At 40.1% G+C, this 21,130-nt stretch overlaps 3 protein-coding genes across 3 annotated transcripts; 2 read left to right on the top strand and 1 right to left on the bottom strand.

Annotated features, from left to right (window-relative positions):
* Nucleotides 1-819: 819 nt before the first annotated feature.
* On the top strand, nucleotides 820-6,755 carry cdcp2 (CUB domain containing protein 2; the record flags this gene model as incomplete). The annotated part of the gene is made up of 6 exons (XM_084057583.1): nucleotides 820-886; nucleotides 1,251-1,598; nucleotides 2,069-2,410; nucleotides 2,949-3,302; nucleotides 5,744-5,922; nucleotides 6,428-6,755. 6 exons carry the CDS (start codon nucleotides 820-822, stop codon nucleotides 6,731-6,733), a joined length of 1,596 nt encoding a protein of 531 aa, XP_083913709.1. The 3' UTR covers nucleotides 6,734-6,755.
* A 74-nt stretch (nucleotides 6,756-6,829) lies between these two features.
* Nucleotides 6,830-14,390, bottom strand: tceanc2 (transcription elongation factor A (SII) N-terminal and central domain containing 2). The gene is made up of 4 exons (XM_084057584.1): nucleotides 14,176-14,390; nucleotides 13,520-13,661; nucleotides 10,848-11,041; nucleotides 6,830-7,348 (listed from the first exon to the last, which is right to left on the bottom strand). Exons 1-4 carry the CDS (start codon nucleotides 14,275-14,277, stop codon nucleotides 7,160-7,162), a joined length of 627 nt encoding a protein of 208 aa, XP_083913710.1. The 5' UTR covers nucleotides 14,278-14,390; the 3' UTR covers nucleotides 6,830-7,159.
* Nucleotides 14,391-14,895: 505 nt separating this feature from the next.
* tmem59 (transmembrane protein 59) lies at nucleotides 14,896-20,552 on the top strand. Its single transcript, XM_084057871.1, has 8 exons — nucleotides 14,896-15,120; nucleotides 15,895-16,000; nucleotides 16,268-16,362; nucleotides 16,470-16,622; nucleotides 18,098-18,170; nucleotides 18,620-18,746; nucleotides 19,071-19,188; nucleotides 19,789-20,552. Exons 1-8 carry the CDS (start codon nucleotides 14,965-14,967, stop codon nucleotides 19,939-19,941), a joined length of 981 nt encoding a protein of 326 aa, XP_083913997.1. The 5' UTR covers nucleotides 14,896-14,964; the 3' UTR covers nucleotides 19,942-20,552.
* Nucleotides 20,553-21,130: the final 578 nt, after the last annotated feature.

The following is a 21,130-nucleotide window of genomic DNA, read 5'->3' as shown; positions in this document are numbered from 1 at the left end:
GAACAAAGTGAGTCTGGTATCAGTTCATTACGAGACACGTCTTTCAGTTTCCAAATACGGGACTATTTTATGGGACGGGTGGTAAACCCTCTGAGATCGCAATGAAACCTTGCCAAATTTGGAGTCATACGTCATAGATGACTGATGTCACATGCTGGTCACATGAAGTCAGAGATCCATTGGAGCCAAGTGTGAGATCCACACTGGAGCCTCGCCATTTCTACGTGGATCCCGAGACCCACATAATTACCTAGTTAGTTTTCCCCCATTTTTTCCACATCCGGTAAGTTGCTTCTCAGAAACATCACCTCTTGTGTTGCAGTACACATGTTCATTAAAGATTTAAATACAGATTATGCTACCATCTTTGTACTTAAATCAATCAATGTATGACATCAATAGTATTGGGCCCTTCTCTAACCCTAACGCACACATCCTGATCCTGCTAATGATGCCATTTATACAAGTGACAAATGTGACTATCCTCTCTCTCTTTTATCAGGCCCACAGCAGCCGGTGTCCAGTGTGAGTGACAATCATAAAAAATGTATACCATCTCTGCAAACAGTGTCCTGACAAGCCACTCAGGCACATTCGATAGCGGTCATTAAAATTTAGCGAAGGAGGCGAAGGGTGGCCTTACTATCAGGTTCCCCTTTCAGGCTGTGGATGAATTTTTCAACGTCCCATTACAACTACTGGCACCTTTTGCTGACGTCTCAAGGCTGTGAGCTCTGACATTGCTGTTCCCTTTCTCTCTTTCTCTCTCTGTTGCTATTGTATGTGAGGCGTGACAAAAGCAGATTCAACAATAACAACATGAGTCTCAGGGTGGCTATATTGATTAATTTACTTTTGGTCGTTCACAAGGCTGACTCTAAAAAAGGTGAGTTGCTATTTGTTATCTTGATGGTAGCCTGCACTTGATGGGAGTACTTCATCTTATAGGCACTGTATACACTGTAAGTTGGACCTCCATTGTTCAATGTCAGTTTTTATTGCACCATCAAAGGTTGTATCAAGTTGTTAGGAAATGGGAAATATCCAGTAAAAAAATAAGTAAGCAGGAAAGAGGAAACCATAAATTATGAAGGCCATGTACATTACCATAGCTCAGGTAATACTCTCTTGACAAACTGTTTGTCATGGGAATGTGAACCAAACAAATGCATACATGGCATGCTGTATGCATCTTCCTGAGTTCTTTTTAGAAACTGACAGATTTGTATTTATTTTTTAATAACTTCCAGGTGTCAAATGCGGTGGAATTCTATCGTCTTCATCTGGCAATATAACTAGCCCCAACTTCCCAGGGTTGTACCCCTACAACATTGAGTGTGTCTGGCTGATTGTTGTGGCTGAGGGCTCCTCAATTCTGCTTACTTTCCACCACTTTGAGCTGGAATACCATGCCAACTGTGCTTATGACTACATCAAGATCTACAATGGTATATCTGAGGATGAGGGGAACCACCTGGGGACATTTTGCGGTGACATCTCCCCACCCCAGTTCACCTCCTCCTGGAATGTCATGTCCATCATCTTCCGCTCAGACCGTCATGTGGCCCATAGAGGATTTGTCGTAGGCTACAGGAAAGGTGATCTCTTATATTCTAATTGCTTGGCAAGTAGTGTGATCCAAACCTTTATCTCAACTGAGAACTAATAGTTAACATAAACTTTTAGAACAAGTTTAACATTTATTACTGCATACATTATATACATGTTGTGATCTTCATGGTAATTGTTTAGGTTCATATCTTGGCCAGAAAATGAAACCCCTTAGTTGGAAACATATTAAATGGAAATACCAAATATAAAGGTAGTCTGTGCAATTCAGATTGAGTGCAAAAATATCCATGAATTAAAATGTTGTTTTTACTCTGTGATATGGCAAAATATATAATGCATCAGATATTACAAACCATTGCACACTTACATTATTTCCTCATTACTCCCCACTCGAGGTTTGTTGTATTGTTTCAACATAGAAAGTTCAGTGATGTCATTTGTTTTCACATCGAACCGATAACTGCAACATCCACATTTCGATTCCACCCCTCTCTAGATATGTGCGGTGGAGTGCTAACTGGTCTGTCAGGTGTCATCTCCAGCCCGGGTTACCCTCAGGAATACAGCAACAATGCTGACTGCTCCTGGACCATCCACGTCTCCAACACCACTGTGGTCAGCCTGGTCTTCCTTGACTTCAAGCTGGAAAATAACGAGGGCTGTAATTTTGACTTTGTGGCCCTATTTGATGGTCCCACCATCACCCACCGTCACCTGGGTAACTACTGTGGGGGGGATACACCCCCCAAAATTGTCACCACTTCCAATCAGCTTCTGGTCGTCTTCAAGTCTGACTTCAACATCGGAGGACGGGGATTCAAGGCATATTACTACTCAGGCAAGGCGGTTTTCCCCCCTGTCAGTTTGAAATAAAAAGCATGATATAAATCAAATGATAGAAAACAAAATAATATAATGAACTTAATTCATAAAGCACTTATCAAGACAAAGTTACAGTGCTTTACATAAAACTGAATAAATAATCAAATAAAAGAATATTAGAATAAAAACATTATGTGTACAAAATGTGCCGTTTCTAATAAGAAACATTAACAAGATCAAACAATAGAATTTCAAATAGTTCATTTGGAAAGGCATTTTCCAAAGTATTACGAATATAATATAATAAGATAACTAAATCCAAACAACACCCCTTTTCACACACACACACACACACACACACACACACACGCACACACGCACACGCACACGCGCACACACACAGAAAACATGTTTACGATGCCAAAGCAAATATGTTAAAAAATAAAATTCATCATCACATTTGTATATACTGTGTCACAGTACAAATGTGATGATGAATTCTATTTTGAACATGCAAAAACAGTAATAATGTCTTATTTCCTGTATTTTTGCAGGAGAATGCCAGCAGGTACTTTCATCATTAAGTGACAACCTCAGTAGCCCACACTACCCCAATATATATCCAAACAACATAAACTGCCACTGGACCATTACTCTAACAGCTGGATATCGGGTCAAACTGTTCTTCCCATTCATGGAGTTGGAGGATCGCAACAGTCTAACGGACGAGTGTGACTATGACTCCGTTGCAGTTTATGATGGAGACAGTCAGACAGACACCCTAGTGGGGCGCTGGTGTGGCAGGGAACAACCTCCCACCATCATCTCCAAGAGCAACAAGCTACTGGTTGTCCTCAGCACAGACAGAAATGAGGCTCACAGGGGCTTCGCTGGCTCATATGTTGGAGGTGAGTGTAGGCTCATCAACATTCAAGACACCTATTCCAACCATATTATACACTCACAAAGACAAATATTCACTGGGTAAGAAATATGTGGAATTTGGCTCGGATATACTAGGATTAAAACAGAAATTCAAATATATGGCAAACCAATATTATTGCCTCAGAAAATAGCCCCTTTACAGTCTATGACAGTGGTTCTCAACTAGTGGTCCGGGGACCACCAGTGGTCCTTGACGGGGTTCCAGGTAGTCCCCAGCTAAATGATGGAGAGTTGGTAACCAAATGGACCCTTATAGATCTTTAACTCTTGAGAGTGTACAATGATCAAAATGACTTGGTTTCATTTTACGCTCTCAAGAGTTGAATTGTTGTTAAATCTGTTATTACTTAATTAAAGAATTGTTATTTTGATCAACGTTTGCCTGTTATCTCTCCTACATGGTACCACAACAATACAGCTTGGAATTGTGGACAAAATCGTATCCAACAATAACTAAATATTCTAAGTCTTGGGTGTGAGAGGCTAAATCTCATCAAATGATGGTCCGTGGCTCAAATGTCGAATAAATAATGGACCTTGATATGAAAAGGGTTGAAAACCACTGGTCTATGAAATATAGCACTTTCATCTACAAGGTGAGAGCTATAGTCCAGGCAAACTAGCTAATTTTGGACTTCAAAATCTAAGTAATTGTAACAGAATTATTTTCTTCACAGACCATTTCTATTAAGTCACCACAAGAACTACAGGATGTTATTACCAAAATAGTCTAGCAAACTAGCATTTCACATCAAAGTAATTGTAACAGAATTTTTCAGAATCATTTCTATGAGGTGTCCAAAACAACATACTAAAAGTCCTAAGAAATCCTTGTTGCAGAAATATGTTTAATTGCCACCAATACAAGATGTCCACCCATTATTGTCAAAAAGCCATTTAAAATTATGGTGAGTTCAATTTTCATTCCTGAGATTTGAATTGACTTCCAAATCCATTTTGAGGTGAGGAATTTAGATAAAATACCCTGACTGAAGTGCAAGGTGTTTTATTTGGGTATTTGCATCTCTTTATGGCTTTTTGACAATAATTGGTGGACATCTTGGATTGATGCCAATTAAACATATTTCCGCAAATAGGATTTCTTAGGACTTGTTAATATGTTGTTCTGGTGACTTCATAGAAATGGTCTGTAAAGAAAATAATTCTGTTACCATCATTTTATGACTTTTTGACAATAATTGGCAGACATTTTGGATTGATACCAATTAATCATATTTCTGCAACTAGGATTTCTTAGGACTTTTAGTTTGTCGTTCTGGTGACTTAATAGAAGTGGTCTGTGAAGAAAAAAATCTGTTACAATTACTTTGATGTGAAACGCTAGTTTGCCTGGACTATAGTCTACTCTCTCCCCCACGCAAAGCATTCGTGGAGCAACGCATCGCTGTAACACCTGATTGGCCGCTACAATTGTCCATATACCACAGTCTTAAAGGTACAGTGTTATTACCTTCACATTCTTGTGTACCCCACACTTTAAAATCCAATTCTAAAAATCCAATTATATTCAATTTTTCATAATTCTACTGCACACTACCAATAATGTATTTGTCATGAACACTAGTGAACACCATCTTTGGCTGCATGGTTTAATGTTTTCAAGCATTGGAGAGCACATCTCAGTGTCTCACCATACATTGGAAAGTTTCATACTTTATTAGACAGGCAGATGTCTAATGAAGTCTTCACATAACACCTGGTTTCATATCCCATTGTTTCCCAAACATTTTAGCTTGAGATCCAAAAAAAATATTTGGTGTATCCCCAGGACCCAAACTTAAACAATACACAAATTAATTAACCACATAAACCTTAATAATGATATAAGCTGATCTAAAAGCTCACAACGCATCGTGATGTGAGCTTGGAGGTCTATTTTCCCTACATCTGAAGTTTTTTACATTTATGATCATTTGTGTATATATTTGGACAATTCTGAAATTATTTTGAAAAGTTTTTTAATGAAATTAAATTTAAGGAAACAAAGAAAATGATATTTACATGACCTAAAAATGGAACCCATTGTTTGGGAAACACTGTATCCTAATACCATAATAAGACTTATTGGTTTTTAACCTTATAGAATAGAATGCTGCACAATGAGCATACAAGATATGACAGAACACTACACAAAGGCTTCTGTTGTTTGCAACCTATTGACAGCACAGCACAGCAAAAAAAACATTATATACTTTGTAGTATTGATTGATTGCAAAAAGTACAGAGGTACAGTTATACAATAATGCTAAAAGGATAACACAAAAAGCCCTGAGGGCTTGTTTCCATTGTGGTCCTACAGTATGTACTGTATTAAATTCATCAAGCAGTAGTACTTTTCTGTCATTGAATCATCTAATCTCACCATATGTGTCGTTTCTCTAAGTGGTGCCGGTGAACATAAGCTGCACAAGAAGTGAATTTTCGATCCTGATACCCCAGCAGTCCTTACCCCAGCTTGACCGTGAGAGCATTTACCTGGGGGATCCATCCTGTGCAGCCCAGATGACAGCCACATCATACAAGATACTTGCCCGTTTTGTCAACTGTGGTACTGCTGGCCAGGTGACTATCTGCTGATATTCCACCATACATTCCACATGAACAGTGGACTGTAAATCTACAAAGTGTCATTAGGACTGCATGTTTATAGTTAAAATTATAATCCTGATAATTTTTGTGTGGAAATATGTCGGTTGTGTTTATCAGTATCACATCTTTGGTCAAGTGGTATGTAATGCCAGTGATTCTATTGTGCCTCGGTTAGCCTAAAAGGATGGGACATGGGGTGTACAATGTTCTGGTTATTACAGTAACTATTGTGCACTGGTGAATTTCACCTTGTGAAACGTAGAATCACTATTTCCAGTTGTTCTATTAATTGTGCAACACAAGTATTAATGTCCTTTATTTGTGCACCATAATATTTTTCCTGTTTCACTTGTCAGGACATTATATTAACTCTTTGTACTGGTATCAGTACAAAGTACCATTTTGATTTAATGGCTTCTTTATATTTGTGCAATATAGCAAGTTACTTCTGCTTGTACCAACTTCTGATCCACTACAGAAACGCCGGAACATCACCGTTCTGGTAAACATACTCTACATCGACTTCTCTGATGGAAAAAAGCAGAACGTGCAAGAGTATGAGGTGCTGTGCGATGCCCAGAGGAAAGTCGCGACAGTGGCCATCATCTCAACAGAAGAGCGTCAGAGGCAAGCAGAGAGAGCTCGCCAGGCAGAGAATGCGAAGGGGACAGGGCCGGCTGAAGAGGCTGAGCCTCCTGACCCCAGTGACATCGTCTTCATCGCCATTTGCGTACTGGCTGTCATTCTTATGGTGATAGCCATTATATGGCTGGTGCTTCTTTAGAAATACAATTCTTCCGTCAGAAATTAAATGAGGGACAAAGACTTTAAAAAAAATCTGTCGTACTGGTTCTATTTTTGCAACAAACAAAACAATCGAAAACAAAACAGTATAACAGTATAAAACAGAGCACAACATGAAGAATGTTTACCCTCTGAATTAAATGTAGAAAAACATTATCGTCTCTACTCAACATTAAATTGCTCTATGCAATGATTCACATACAACAATAAATCAGTACAAGTCTAATCATGTGCCACAAATAAAAAAAAAAAGCTTTTATAAAACGTATTTAGAGGAAGAAATGATCTTAAAAACTGGACAAGGAAGAAAAAACAGCAGCAGTCAAAATCCATAATGACATCTTGATAACTACATGTCAGAGTTCTTTGCAAAAGCAGTCTTCTGTGTTCAGAGCAACACAGCTGGTTATTTCTTATAATCAGAAACCAACTTATTAACAGAGACCGTGCCGTCTTTAACTTGTGTTCCAATCTCAGGCTTGTGTTTGAAGGCAAAGACCAGTGTCCTCACAGTCCGTCTGTATGAACTGCTGACCAACCGTGAGCTCTGGTGGAAAACTTCTCGCTCAATGTTGTCTACTAGACCACAATCCTCCTGTAGATCAGATAAGCAACAATCATCAAGAAAACAGATACATTCATTACTCAGGGTTTGTGGTTATTGACCAACACAGTAGCTTTAGATTCATCCTATATTGAAATTGCCTTGTTGGTAGACGTTGGGTTGATGGACGTCACAAGCGTAAAATGCCCATGTATGGGGATGTTCAGGCCGCTTTGTGGCATTAAAATCTCCATGACACAAATATATGGAGACTATTCTGTCATGCCGAGTGATGCACCAAGTGGAAAGTATGTCGAATTAGTGGATCTAAAAGAAATATCAATAATTCCACAAATCCCCATATATGGAACTCCATATATGGGTATAAAATGGATTACTCAACCATCCAATCTATAACTGCAACACTACTGCATGCCATGCTATCTGCATACACATCAATGTACATATTGTAGAGATGTGTAGTCTAATCTATGTACAGTATTATATGTTTTTGTGCTGTTCCCTAGCACTGAATGTGAGCGCCTGTTGTCCCCTGTGCACAAACACTTTGGTTGTAAATATTCTTGAAATAAGATTACCTGGGCAAATTCCTGCAAAGGCCTATTTATCATATTTGTTTAATAAACCAATTCTGACTCAATCTGATTATGTAAAAAGAGGCTGTAAGTGACTGGTTTAAAAATGACTACAGTGAGAACAACCCAGTTTCATTAAAATCCCTAACACTGCAGGGTAAATCCTTGTTACATTATGCTATGTGATGTTATGTTTCTCATTTCTCATTGTCTCAATTAATTTTAAGGAATGCACACATGGGCTATTATGACTGAACAGCATATGATTATTTTTCACAATGCAAAAGGAAATAGAGAAGCATAGTATGGACTAGCCCTAGAATGGCTGTGATATTAATGTAGTTATGTTCAATGTATGTTCAGGAGTGGAGACCACCCTCTGCTTATCACGGCCACTGTCCGTTCTCTAGCCACTTCCCATTCACACCTACACCTGCCTCCACTCACCACAGCCAATCCTTGTTGCAATCACCACAGTATAAATACACCTGCCATCTCTCAACCAACTTGTTTGTTCTGCTCCACGAGAGACCAAACATGTGTTGTGAGTACTGTACTGCGCTTGTAGATCGGCTATTTCTGTTATTCATTGCTTTCAAGTTTGTCGTCCTCCTCCACCCCAACCTCCTCCTTCCTCCTCAATTCTCGCTCTTCTTCCTTCTGCCTCTATTTCTCTAGGAATCCAGGGGGGGCAGTGACGGAGCAGAGACAACCGACCACTCCCCGAGTAGAGCAACGATCGCCGTCAGCTCCTGAGACTACACCCCCACCCTGAGTCTCGCCCTACCTTGGGTTCCTCATCCCGTTCCACATTCATCTCGTTACGTTTCAATAAATTGTTAAACTTGAGTAGAGGTGTGGTCTCTTACTAGTCAACATTTAATTTCAAGTGAACCTGTAACCATGTGACGACAACCCTCGGAGCATTATACCAAATTAATCACCTGTGGGTGCGACATCACCCTATAAGTGGGTCAATCACCCACACACTCTTCCTCTTTCTTCCTCCTGGTCGGTAAGAACCTATACCAGCTTGTGATTTGACTTTGATTCCTCACAGTGCTGGCTGCCTACTCTGGGCTGCCTTGTATGTGGCACCCTTTTGGCGCACCGTGAGGTTATCTCATAGTCTGTATTGTTTGCTTGAACTCACATGCCAGTTTGTTGGTAAGTGAGTAACATTTCCTCTTGCTAGCATAGTCTACTAGCAGCACTCCACAGCACTGGAGTAGGCTGTGTTAGCCTAGCTCTGCTTTACACTGTCAGCTGACAGTCGTTTTCTTTGTCATAACACAGCAATTAAGTCCGCCCTTGAATTGGGCTTGCATGTTACATTGCTGCACGTGTGTTTCTTATTTAACTCTCCAGATTATTCAGTGAGAGGCGTATTGGATTTCCCTGCCATATGGAGTTTCAGGGAAGTGATGAGCGGGGAACAATGGACCAGACCATGGTGTGCCACCTGGCCAGGGTCCGGTTCCTCCCAGTTCGGATGCTCCGGCTGTAGGGAGGAAAGCGAGTAGGAAGCGTAAACGGACTGAACAGGACCCCAGAGCAGACCTCATGCAGAGGCACTTGGAGGATATGCATAAGACCATTAAATAAATGTATGGCTGCACAACAGCGCCGCCTTCTGGATCGGCCACACCAGGCTCCTCCATCAAGGCTTCCAAATCCTGATGCTGTTTCTATTGTTTCCTCGGGTAACCTGGATAAGACCGACAGCTCTGGCTTTTGCTCTGTTGGTTGGGGCTCCAGCCACAGGCAATAGGGCTGCCTGTCACCCAAATAAAAAATGCCGGTCCACTGATGGGTTGGTGCTGAAGGCTTATCAGTCTACAACAGGGGTCCTCAACAGGCGGACCGCGGTCCGGCACCTCTCTGTGGACCCTGGGAAAATTATAATTAAAAAAAACGGATTTTTTTTTTAAATAACTATAACCCTAACCCTAAAACCGAATTAAAGTAAGAAAAAACGGGGGGGAAAGTACCCGAATCCGCCCAAATCCGCGAAAAAATCGCGCGCGCGCGTGCATGTGCGGACCCTAGCCTTATTCAAAAACGGATTTGTGGACCTTCAAGATTTGTTGTTGAGGACCCCTGGTCTACAACCATGGCCTCTAGACTGGCGAAAACAAATACTCTCCTGCTTGAGTACCTGGATGCTCTGATACAGGACCTGGGGTCCAAGGACCCAGCTGGCCTACCAGAACTTGATAAGGTTGCACTCAAGCCACGGTTCTTGGCAATTCCTTGGCACGACTGACCATGGCCCAACATCAGATTTGGCTGAGCCAGTCTGACCTGGCAGGTGCAGACCGAGCTGTTGTCATGGAGATGGAGGCCTCGTGTTCGGGCCTGCAGCAGAGACTGCGATGGATGAGGCCCAGGAGAAGGATGATGCCTGAGCAGTTGATGCCGGTGGCTCGGGAGCCTCCAGAAAGGCGAGGGAGCTTCCAGCAGCCTTGTTTTGGAGACAAAAGAAAGGGACCAATCTCGTTCTGCCGCTCTGGCCAATGAGGTTTCTGCCTTGCTGGTGCACACAATTGACAGGTTGACCTGTCAATTGTGTGCCCCATACCTGTGTGCTTTCAAGGAAGTTTTCATTTGTTCAGTGCAGCAATCATTTCGGGCAAGTCGCAGACGGAGAATATCGTCCATGTGCAGCTTGTGGAAAGATTGAGACCAAACACATGTTTTCTGCCAGAGCTTTCAAATGGATATGAAACTAGAGGACAATTGCGTGAGTACACACGCAGCACGAATCGTTTTATGCCGCTAAGATCAGGCTGCTACCCGGGCAGGCATAGGAGCTATCTATGGCTGTGTATTTGGAATACATGTAATATTACAGCCATTCTAGGGTTCTAAGTATGGACAAAAAGCAGGAGAAAATGACTACATTGGTATTTGGTATTTTTCAATCAAAAGCCCAAATGCCCATCAATTCTTACCTTTACTTCCAGAGCATCAGCCATTAGTCTTCTCGCATTGCTTCTGAGTCCTTCAGATTGTTTGTCAGAGCGGACTTCAATAGATGGCTTATTGGAATTTTCTTCAATAAAGGTTTTCCACTGAGTATAAACTTGTGCTGCCAATGCACTCACATCAGGGTCAGCATGCTTTCGCATTTTGTTGACAGTGTGACCTTTGAACAGACAGAATAATGCATTATATGTATGTATTATTACTTGATATGGTAATTTGCATGCATAGAAGGCGCTAAAGTTTGTTGGCTATTGTTACCTAAAGGTTATGACACATAAGGGCAATTGCCATAGCATGCAGTGTAAACATACCCAGACTTCTAAGCATTTTGAAGTAATTCTCTCTTGCAGAGAACACAGAATATTCTAGACTATAAAAGGGGATTGTGTGTTGTGTATTGGATGCCATTGCTTTGATTGAGTAATGTTCTACAGCGTGTGCTAGGGCTGCGCAACTGGCTAAAATGATCATCCAGGTTAGTTTGCTTAATATTGTATTCATGATTATTATTCATAATTATTTATACTGGTGATTTATTGTGTGGAATAATATGTATTTAAATATAATTGGCCAAATAGTCTGTACTGGCTTCTATACTGTGCCTCTGTGAGAAGGGTTGTACAATATTCAGGTTATTATATTATGAGGACAAGGTTAAACTAAACACCTTTCCAACGATGACGTTTGAATTAAAAGGTGGGGTAAGTAGTATGTTTTGGTTAAAACAAAGACGTTTGTTAAAAATGTTAAAGCTCTAAATTCTGATAGTAATCATTGAGTGTTTGTTCAATAACAATGGTCTCCCCATCTCTTCAGTAAACAGAAAATAATTTTTCAGGTGGGCTGCCAATTTCAGCCAATCAGGGGAGAGTAACCATTTATCGGCTTTAATTTCATAGTGTTCCAGTTTCAGTGTGTCTGCTCATTTCTTTGTGTCGTTACTTCCAATTTCACTTGTTTATCCTACATCCTGTATGAGTTGATTGATTGATGGATTGAATACTTTATTAACAATTTGAAAATAGTACAGTGGTACGATTATACAGTGATGCTAAAATGATAACACAAAGAGGTTCAGGCCGCTATGCGCCCCCAACACCTACGTTGTAATATAGGATACAATAATATACAAGACAAAAAAGACATCAACACTAGAAGCAATACATGTATATGTACAGTAAACAGTTGGGGGGGGGTCATTTCTGGTGTTAAGCTTTTTTCTAGGACCTTACAAATTGGAGACAGGCGCTCTTTTATGGCGGTTTTGAAGGAGGGTAAGGAGTCACTCTTTTTGATGTCTGTTGGTAGGCATTCCACATTTTGGTGGCATAGCAGTAGAACAAATGCAACCCTATGTTTGTGCCAAATCTGGGTTGAACGAGATCAGTGGAGCTCCCTCTGGTGCTGTGCCTGTGTGTCTTTCACATTATTGAAGTAGTTTGACAGGTACATGAGTATCCCTGTTCTCTTGAGTATCTTGAAGACCAGGCCCATTGCAAGTTGCTGTACTCTGTCCTCTACCCTGAGCCATCCCACCCTAGCATAATGAGGGGTTAGGTGAGTTCTAGGTGTGACGCCAAGTAGTAACCTGAGTTACCTGACCAGTTTGTTTTGAGAGGTCTAAAGCTTTGTTTTTAATGCCTTTGCGTTGCGGTGCTAGAGTACCATGAGGTGCATGCATAGTCAAAATGACATGAGTGCTCCAGCTAGTGTCCTCAGTCAGTGTATTCCTACTGACCTGCTCAAAAATCTTGTTCTTTGATTGACTTTCCTATTTACTTTTGTTGCCATTTTTTCACTGGAAAGATTGTCCTCTAAAATACAAACCAAGTACGTGATTTCTTCTTTCCTTGTGATAACATTGTCACCCACTTTGACCGTGAAGTCTTTCACCCTGGCAGAGGCCAAAGACTCCAGATAGGATTTCATCCAGTTCACTGATGCACACAAAACCGATGCAATCAGTATAGAGTGATTTAGCTACAGTGTCAAATGCCTTTTGGAGGTCCAGCGACCATGCCACAGTATTTGCCTGAGTCCACCTCCAACGTTTGATGTAGTCAAATAGAGTAGGCAGGTGTCAGTGGAATGAGATGTGAAGCCAGATTGGAATTCGTACATTCGGGGGGGGGGGGGGGTTAAGCAAGATACTTTTCGACCTGTTCGTATAATAACCTCACTATAACCTTCAAGATAGATAGGAGTTCTCTCTCCTAAAATGAATTTTCTGTTAATTAAGAGCTGGAGAGATGGGGAGACCCTGTTACTGACCAAACACTGTATAGCAACTTTTTAACAAAAAATTGTAATAAACCAAAATCATCATTTCACAGCAGCTTTAACTCAACCCTATGTATTACCTGACAGTTATGTATTCAATTCTATGAATTGAATAAATAGGACCGCAATGGAAACAAGTCCTCAGGACTTTATTGTGTTATCCTTTTATCCCAACTGTATGACTGTACCTGTACTGTTTGCATTTCTGTCTAATAAAGTATTCAATCAATCAATCATAAAACCCTGTGTCATCATCCGAAATAAAGTGGTGTGAATCTTTTGGAAGTGTAGGCCATGCAGGCAGCAAGGAAGATGACTTGCAGGGAGATGAATTGCAGGATATAACTCCTCAGAATACCTATTTTTGTGGACTTCAGGACCTCCCTGGATGGTGTCTTTTTGTTCAGTTCTGTCAGGGCATGCAGGAGGTTGTCCTTGTTCTGATCAGACAACTCCAACATGGACTTGTAGCGCATGACATCCTCAATCACAACCACCCTCTGAAAAGGATGCACACAAATGACGATTATTGTCCACTGGACAATAATTCTGGACAATGTCCAGAATCATGTTTCCAGACCTTCCTTTCATTATCTGATTATGTTCACAGTCAGTCAAACAGTGGTTCCCAAACGTTTTAGCTCAAGACCCAAAACAGAAATCAGAAATTTGCCCAGGGTCCCAAACTAGTTAAAATAGCTGATCACCGCAAGCCGCGTTGCGAGCTCGCAGGTCAGCTATTTTCACTACTTCTTAAACATTTGTATTCTAATTTAGGGAATGTCTTTTTTTAATGAATTTATTTTATTTTATTCATGAAATTATTTTTTGAAAAATGAATTTGTTTTCAATTCATTAAAATGTGTGATTTTGTTTGTGTGGAAATCTTTAGAAAATATTATAATAATTCATGACAACATTTAGGAAACAGAAAATAAAGGGATATTCACTCGCGACTTGGGTCCCGAACCACTGTTTGGGAAACAATGCTGTAAAACTCTCAGCAGTGCTCACCCGTAATGACTCGATCGTAGTCTGCCGATACCTCTTTCCTCCCGTACTCTTCACATCATTGGATGTTTCACCTTTGGGCAGGCGCACTACGAATTTATCCATTTCCACAAAACACCAAAGATATCTGCTTCTTAATAAACTAGACTGAGAACAGAAACATACACGTTTATTTCGTGGCCAGTGGCTTCCTCTTCGCTAGTAAACATAGCAACTCGCTGCATCTCTAACCCATTGGCACAAATCTCGCGCGACTGGGAAAACAAAAGGGTACAACTGCAGACCCGACGTCTCTCTTGCTCTCTTGCGTGAAGAGAGCGCTCTGATGTGAGGAAACATTTTAAAATAAAAAATAAAAACAAAAACAAGGCTTTACAAAAAAAGATAACTAACTGAACTGAAAGTTACAATTGTGTGTATTTACAAAACTAACTAAAATTATTACAAAATCAGAGTATAATGTCTTTTTTTTAGACTTACAGTGCTATTTTCTTGTTGAATCACACCCCCTCCCCAATCCATATTACAATAAAAATCGAATACAATTAATAACATTAAACTATTTTAAAAAATACAATAAAGTAAACTAGTAACCACAATCGCTTTAAAAACTAATCAAAACTAAACTGAAATTGAAAACAAAAAGTCACAACGAGCGCTCACAGCACAGCTCCCTCACGCGAGAGCGACGCTATTGTTTCTCTGCACAGTTCACGCGATATTAGCACCTATAGCAGCACGACGGAGGAGGAAGACGAAGAGGGTTGTTTGTTTAGATTTGACAGAGACAAGATGGGGACTTATTCGTCCTTTTACTCTGCTTTGGGACTTCTCGTCGTGCTCGCGTGCACACTGGCGTCTTCCGACGTCTTTGACAGCGTTTTAGGAAGCACAGCATCTTGTCACAAGACATGTCAAATGACATACAGTTTGCACACTTATCCCCGGGTGAGTAGTCATTGTGCTACCGTGTTAACATCTGCTAGCGTAGCCACAGTGGGCCTTTCAGTGCTTTCACACACTCATTGGCAACGCGTTACCATAATACGATTTGACAACGATAGTGTTGTAGAGAATACTGTGCTACTTATGCACAGTATTCTGTCTTGTGTGTCAAAGCGCTGAACTGGTGCTGTTGGTTTTATTTGTTTGTCAGTGGTGTAAAGTAATTAAGTATATTTACTCAAGTACTGTACTTATGTACAATTTTGAGGTATTTCTTTTACTTCACTGGAGTATCCACTTTTACTTCTACTCCACTACATCTCAGAAGCAAATATTATAATTTTACTCCTACAATTATTTGAAAACTTAGGTTACCAGTTACTTTTGGTGGATTTTGATTATTATTACATTATTATTACACAACAACCACTTCAGAGTTCAGTCCTATTTAAACGTTGGTTATTTGAAATAGCCGATCTACAAGCTCACAGTGGCTCTCGATGTGAAATCTTGAAATGGGACATTCTGCATAATGAGTACTTACTACTTTTGATATTTTAAGTAGATTTTGATACCAATACTTTTGTGCTGAATTCCGGACTTTTACTTGAAACTGAGTATTATTTTATTACAGTATTGATACTTTTACCCAAGTATAAAATGTTAGTACTTTTTCCACCACTGGTAGTAGAGAATACTGTGCTACTTAGTATGCAGCCATTATGTAGGGTGTGTCAAAGCGCTGAACTGGTGCTGTTGGTTTGTTTGTTTGTCTAGGAAGAGGAACTGTATGCCTGTCAGAGAGGATGTCGTCTGTTTTCTATATGCCAGTTTGTTGGTGACAGCGAAGACCTGAATCAGACCAAAGCTGAGTGCGAATCAAGTACGTTGAGATGTACAGTGGGGATTTTGCTGAAGAACTAATTGGTTGCCAGTTGCCACCACATGTTCACATTCATCATTTTATATGATATAACTCCAGGATCTGTAATGGAGTTATGCTCAAATTTGCAAGTCTATACTACTCAGTCCCACTCAATCCACACTACCTTTTTCAATGAGTCAACTAACAGTTAAGACTTCTATGACATGTGTCCTCCATAATCCTGTCTTACCATCTGTTACTTCTCCCAACTCTAAATGTACGTAGCCTGCCGTGAAGCCTACACCCATTCAGATGAGCAATATGCATGTAACCTGGGCTGCCAGAGTCAGCTCCCCATTGCTGAGCAAAGGCAAGAGCAGGTACGAAAGGGCAGCAAACCACTTTACAGTGCTTCTAGAAGACTTAGTTTGTCTAAGTGGACAAATGTGTCATCAAACCTACCTCTTTGTTTGCTTTTGTTTCACAGTTGGTGGCCATGATGCCCAGGATTCACATGCTACAACCACTGACACTGGTTAGAGGGTTTTTGGATGATGTAATGAGCCAGGCTCACAACTTAATCACTTCCTCGTGGACATTCTACCTTCAGGCTGATGATGGCAAGGTTGTCATTTTCCAGGTACTGTCATAGAGTAACTTAATAGTCTGTTAAATTACCTGACAGTTCATTAGAGTTGTTCCGATACTGATACTAGTACCGGAAATGCCTTTGATATAGCCTATAAAATGCTGGGTCGGGTATCGGCGAGTACGCAAGTTCTCAGTTCGCAAGTCTATGCACCGATCCAATGTCATGATGATAGCTCATTTAGGTTACACTGGCAAACAACAACATGTGCCATGCTAGTTGAACTTGAGAGTGTAGTTAGTTAGTTAGCAAAAGGTCAGCAATTTGGTAATATCTCAAGACATAATTCTTTTTTTCACCGTATGGGTTCCCAGATTGGCAATTTGGAAATATTTTCACTGAAAAATCCCATCAATACAATGATGTGTACTAGAGGTGCGCGGGTCGAGGTTTTACTGCAGTTTGGGTGGATTTGGGTCAATCAAATATAATAATTAATTAGTATTGGATAAATCGTGGGTGAAATAATGCGGGAAATAGATTAATGACATCTATCTATAGACCTATTATAGCTTTTAAAAAGCACAAAATCTTGTCAATAGAAAAATTCCATTGACCGGATCTGTAGAGGGCGCAGGGGAGTAACTCAATTATTTTTCCATCCGGTGGATTATTTTACATTTTGGTCAAAAAGTGTATTTTAGATGTGAGGTGGGGGGGCACTAAGGAAAGTAGGCTTTCAACTCCATAAAACAGTCTTTGTTTTGGTGAGTAGCGAAAGTGTATTTTTACTAAAGACGAGAGGTTGCGGCAGACTGCGCTACCCGGGGTGTACGCGCGAAGGCTCGAAAGTACCATAGCATTAGAAGGAGTTCTCCTTAACGCTATGGTTAAGGAGAAGAAGAGTTAGTAACATACAGATACTTAGCAGAGCTAAGTTAGAGTGGCCTCCGTAGGTAAGCACTGCACAGAAAAAGAAGAAGAAAAAGGACGGAGAGACCTCCCAATCATTTGTTAAACAATGCATTTCTGTGATCTCACAACTATGAAAGCTAACGTCAGGGAAACGATAATTATTTGACATGCGATCGGTGCGGATCTATAAATAGGATAATATAATTAATGCGGTTGGATGACGGATGGATAATGAACGTGTACACACGGATTAGGGTGATGAAAAAGCCCATCCACGCATCTCTAATGTGTACAGTATGCAAGGTTCTTTTTCCCCTAGGGGTGACACTGTTGCCAATGTTGATTTCTCTGTATTTGTTTACAAAGGGTTTAACCTGAGCCAGACCATACAGCAATGAAAGCAATCATAATGTATCACATCCATACAGAGTTAGTAACATACATACACTAAACATTTTAATGCACTGGTAAAGGATCAGTAGGTACCCATACACAAACGAGTTCAAGCATCGGGAAGGAGAAAATGCTATCGGAACATTTCTACGGTTAATGCAACATGACAGTGAAATGTTGAATCAAATATATATACAGTTTTGTTTTCTGACCAACAGACTGAACCACAGATCCAGTTTATTCCCCAGTTTGAGCCGGAGAAAGAAGCCAAAGAACAGCCACAGGAGACATGTATGACCCTCTCATACTGTTCATAAACTAGGGCGGGAAAATGATTTTAAAATATATATCGAAAATATATCTACAACCAATAACCAAAAGAAATATGTATAGATTTTTTATAATCGACTATATTGATTAGTCTGATTAAGCACTTACACCTGTATTATACTTTATTGTTCAGCGGTGGCGTACAAAAATAGACGATCTACAAGCTCACAACGCGGTGCATCGCGACGCGTTGTGAGCTTGTAGGTCGGCTATTTTCACTGCTGCTTTTAAGAAAAAATAATCTTAATTGAGGCAAAAGTTTGAAATAATCGTGACATTGATTTGAAGTCATATTGCTCAGCCATTTCATAATCACTATGTTAACAAGGTTATTCATTTTCAATGAGCAGCAAGCACAATGCCTTCATTCAATGTGGAAAAACATATTCTCTCGTTCTCTCGTTTTTAAGTGCCCGGTTTGAGCAGCCCAATTTACAAAGACTACCAGCGCAGCTTCATCCAGGAGAGGGAGAGAGATATGTTTGCAGACCGCACCATCAACTACGACGACTACAACATCTTCAGCTGTCTCTCAAGGTAACACACCCCTTATTACACTACTTATTACAAAAAAGTTGTCTAATTTGTATCTTATTAAAATCATGTGACCAGTTAATGTTTTCAAAGGAATTAAGCGTAGGCCAGAACCCTTTCCTTCATTGTAAGACAATTTGTACTTTTAATTCTATCCAGGAAAAGTTAGCTGAGCATGAATGTTCTTTTACAGCAGCGCCTTCATATGCAGTTATTTTCCTTCACACTTGAGTGGTGTCCAGTACAATCACAGTCTTATGTTCAGTCACAGAGCTGGTCCATTAACTGTGATTTATGTTTAATCCATTACCCCGTTTCCTTTTTTAGGAACCCCTGGCTCCCAGGTTGGATTCTAACCACAACTCTGATTCTGTCTGTACTGGTGCTGATCTGGATCTGCTGTGCAACTGTGGCAACTGCTGTAGATCAATATGTACCCGCTGAGGTCAGTCTTTCTGCTTTTACTCCCTCCAGCTCTTATTTGGATTCCTAGCACTTCCATTTTGTACATGAAAACTAAGGGCATGCAGTATTTCTTACATCTATTATGCGGAAGCTACGTGTTCAGTCTTAGCACTACCATGATTAGTTGCTTGTGTTGTGATATTGACCATCTAGGGATGTAGCTATCTTCTGCTACACTCATTGTAAGTCACTCTGGATAGAAGCATTTAAAGAGTAGGCAGTGGCGTTTGTAATAGATTATGCTTATAATTGCTGACTCTCCCTTTGCGATCTGGTTTCTGGTGCAGTGGACAGCCGGTTTCCAGATTAGTTATAATGATGCCCTGAATCTGTATTAAAAGTGACAGTGCATAAGTATTTGTAACTTTACTCTCTTTACACACTTACCTATCTTTCTCAGAGTGAAAATTGTTCACAAATAAAAGAGGGAGAGTAGTAGATACAGAGCACAACTGTTCATGTGGGGAGGAACCATTTCAACTTAGATGATGATCAAGTTAGACAGATGAACTGTTTATTTGTTGTCACTTTTGATAAAGACTCCATACCAATCGCTGTGTTTTCCTTTGGTTGCTTTCAGAAGTTGAGCATCTATGGTGACATTGACTACATTAAGGATCAGAAGTTGACTCCATACCCAGCATCCTCCCTGGTGATCATCACTTCCTCAGGGCAGGAGGAAGAGGCTGGCCCCCTCCCTTCCAAAGTCAATCTGGACCAGTCTAACATCTAGGAGCCAATATAATTTTAAATTAGGGTCATTTCTTCCTAATAATATAAAGTTGCTCTTATCCCTTGGGCAAAAGACCCTTGTATCTTGCTGTCTAAATGGGAATAACTACTTTAAGCACATTTTCTATGACTGTTGTGTAATATCTTTCTTGCATTTGGAATTGAAGTGATGATGAGCAGGGTGTTTTTTTCTGTATATTGGTATAATTGAGGCATTACACTAAAGTAATGGCGGTACAAGCCAAATAGCTTTTGGGGATTTTTTTTCCTACTGTTTTCATGTTTTCATTAGTACTCTGTTGATGTACTTATTTTATTGAATAATGCTTTGTTAAACTATTTGTGACTTGAAGTAAAGATTTCCAGGAAAAGCCTAAACCTAGGGTGAAACTGATTTGGTTTGTAATAGATTATGCTTATAATTGCTGACTCTCCCTTTGCGGTCTCGTGTTTCTGATGCAGTGGATAGCTGGTTTCCAGATGAGTTATAATGCCCTTAATCTGTATTAAAAGTGACAGTGCATAAGTATTTGTAACTTCACTCTCTTCACACACTTACCTAGCTTTCTCAGAGTGAAAATTGTTCACAAATAAAAGAGGGAGTAAAATCCATGTTGATACTGTTCCTTTCTTTTCTTTTTAAAAACAAACTACAATACAGAAGACTGTAGAGTCCATTAAGACTAGAAACACATTCCTCCATGTTGGCTGTAGAAATGGCAATCATGTAATCAGTCCAGTGATATACAAGGTCAGAAGTCTACAGTAACTAACCACTTTCCTCAGTGCAATACACATGTTCACACTACGGCATATTGGTTCATTTATGGGTGTTATCAATCTTTGGTCCATAAAAATGACACCTACCCAATTTGATGGTGAAATATACTATAGGTTTATTGTTTGGATTTGGTGGGCATTGAATTAGGTGGGCATGTCTGAGCTGGCATCAGAAAAGGTGTAGTCCTCTAATGTTTAAACTGTAACCAAGTGATGACCACCAAGCCCTCTTTGTCATACAAACAACAGTGCTGTATAGCTGAAAAGCCAAGCCGTATTCTTCAATGGCAACAGTTTATGGATTGGCAAATTCAATATGAAATCTAACAGGACCCATCCACAGGTAATGTAAAGTCAAATGCAATATGTGTGATGTGACAGTACGTATTGGGGTATGTACTTATTTTGTT

The sequence above is a fragment of the Gymnoscopelus microlampas genome (assembly GCF_963454915.1).
Source record: "Gymnoscopelus microlampas genome assembly, chromosome: 5".
In the NCBI taxonomy this organism is placed as follows: domain Eukaryota; kingdom Metazoa; phylum Chordata; class Actinopteri; order Myctophiformes; family Myctophidae; genus Gymnoscopelus; species Gymnoscopelus microlampas.
The sequence above is the reverse complement of the archived record's forward strand: the minus strand, read 5'-3'. Positions and strand labels throughout refer to the sequence as shown.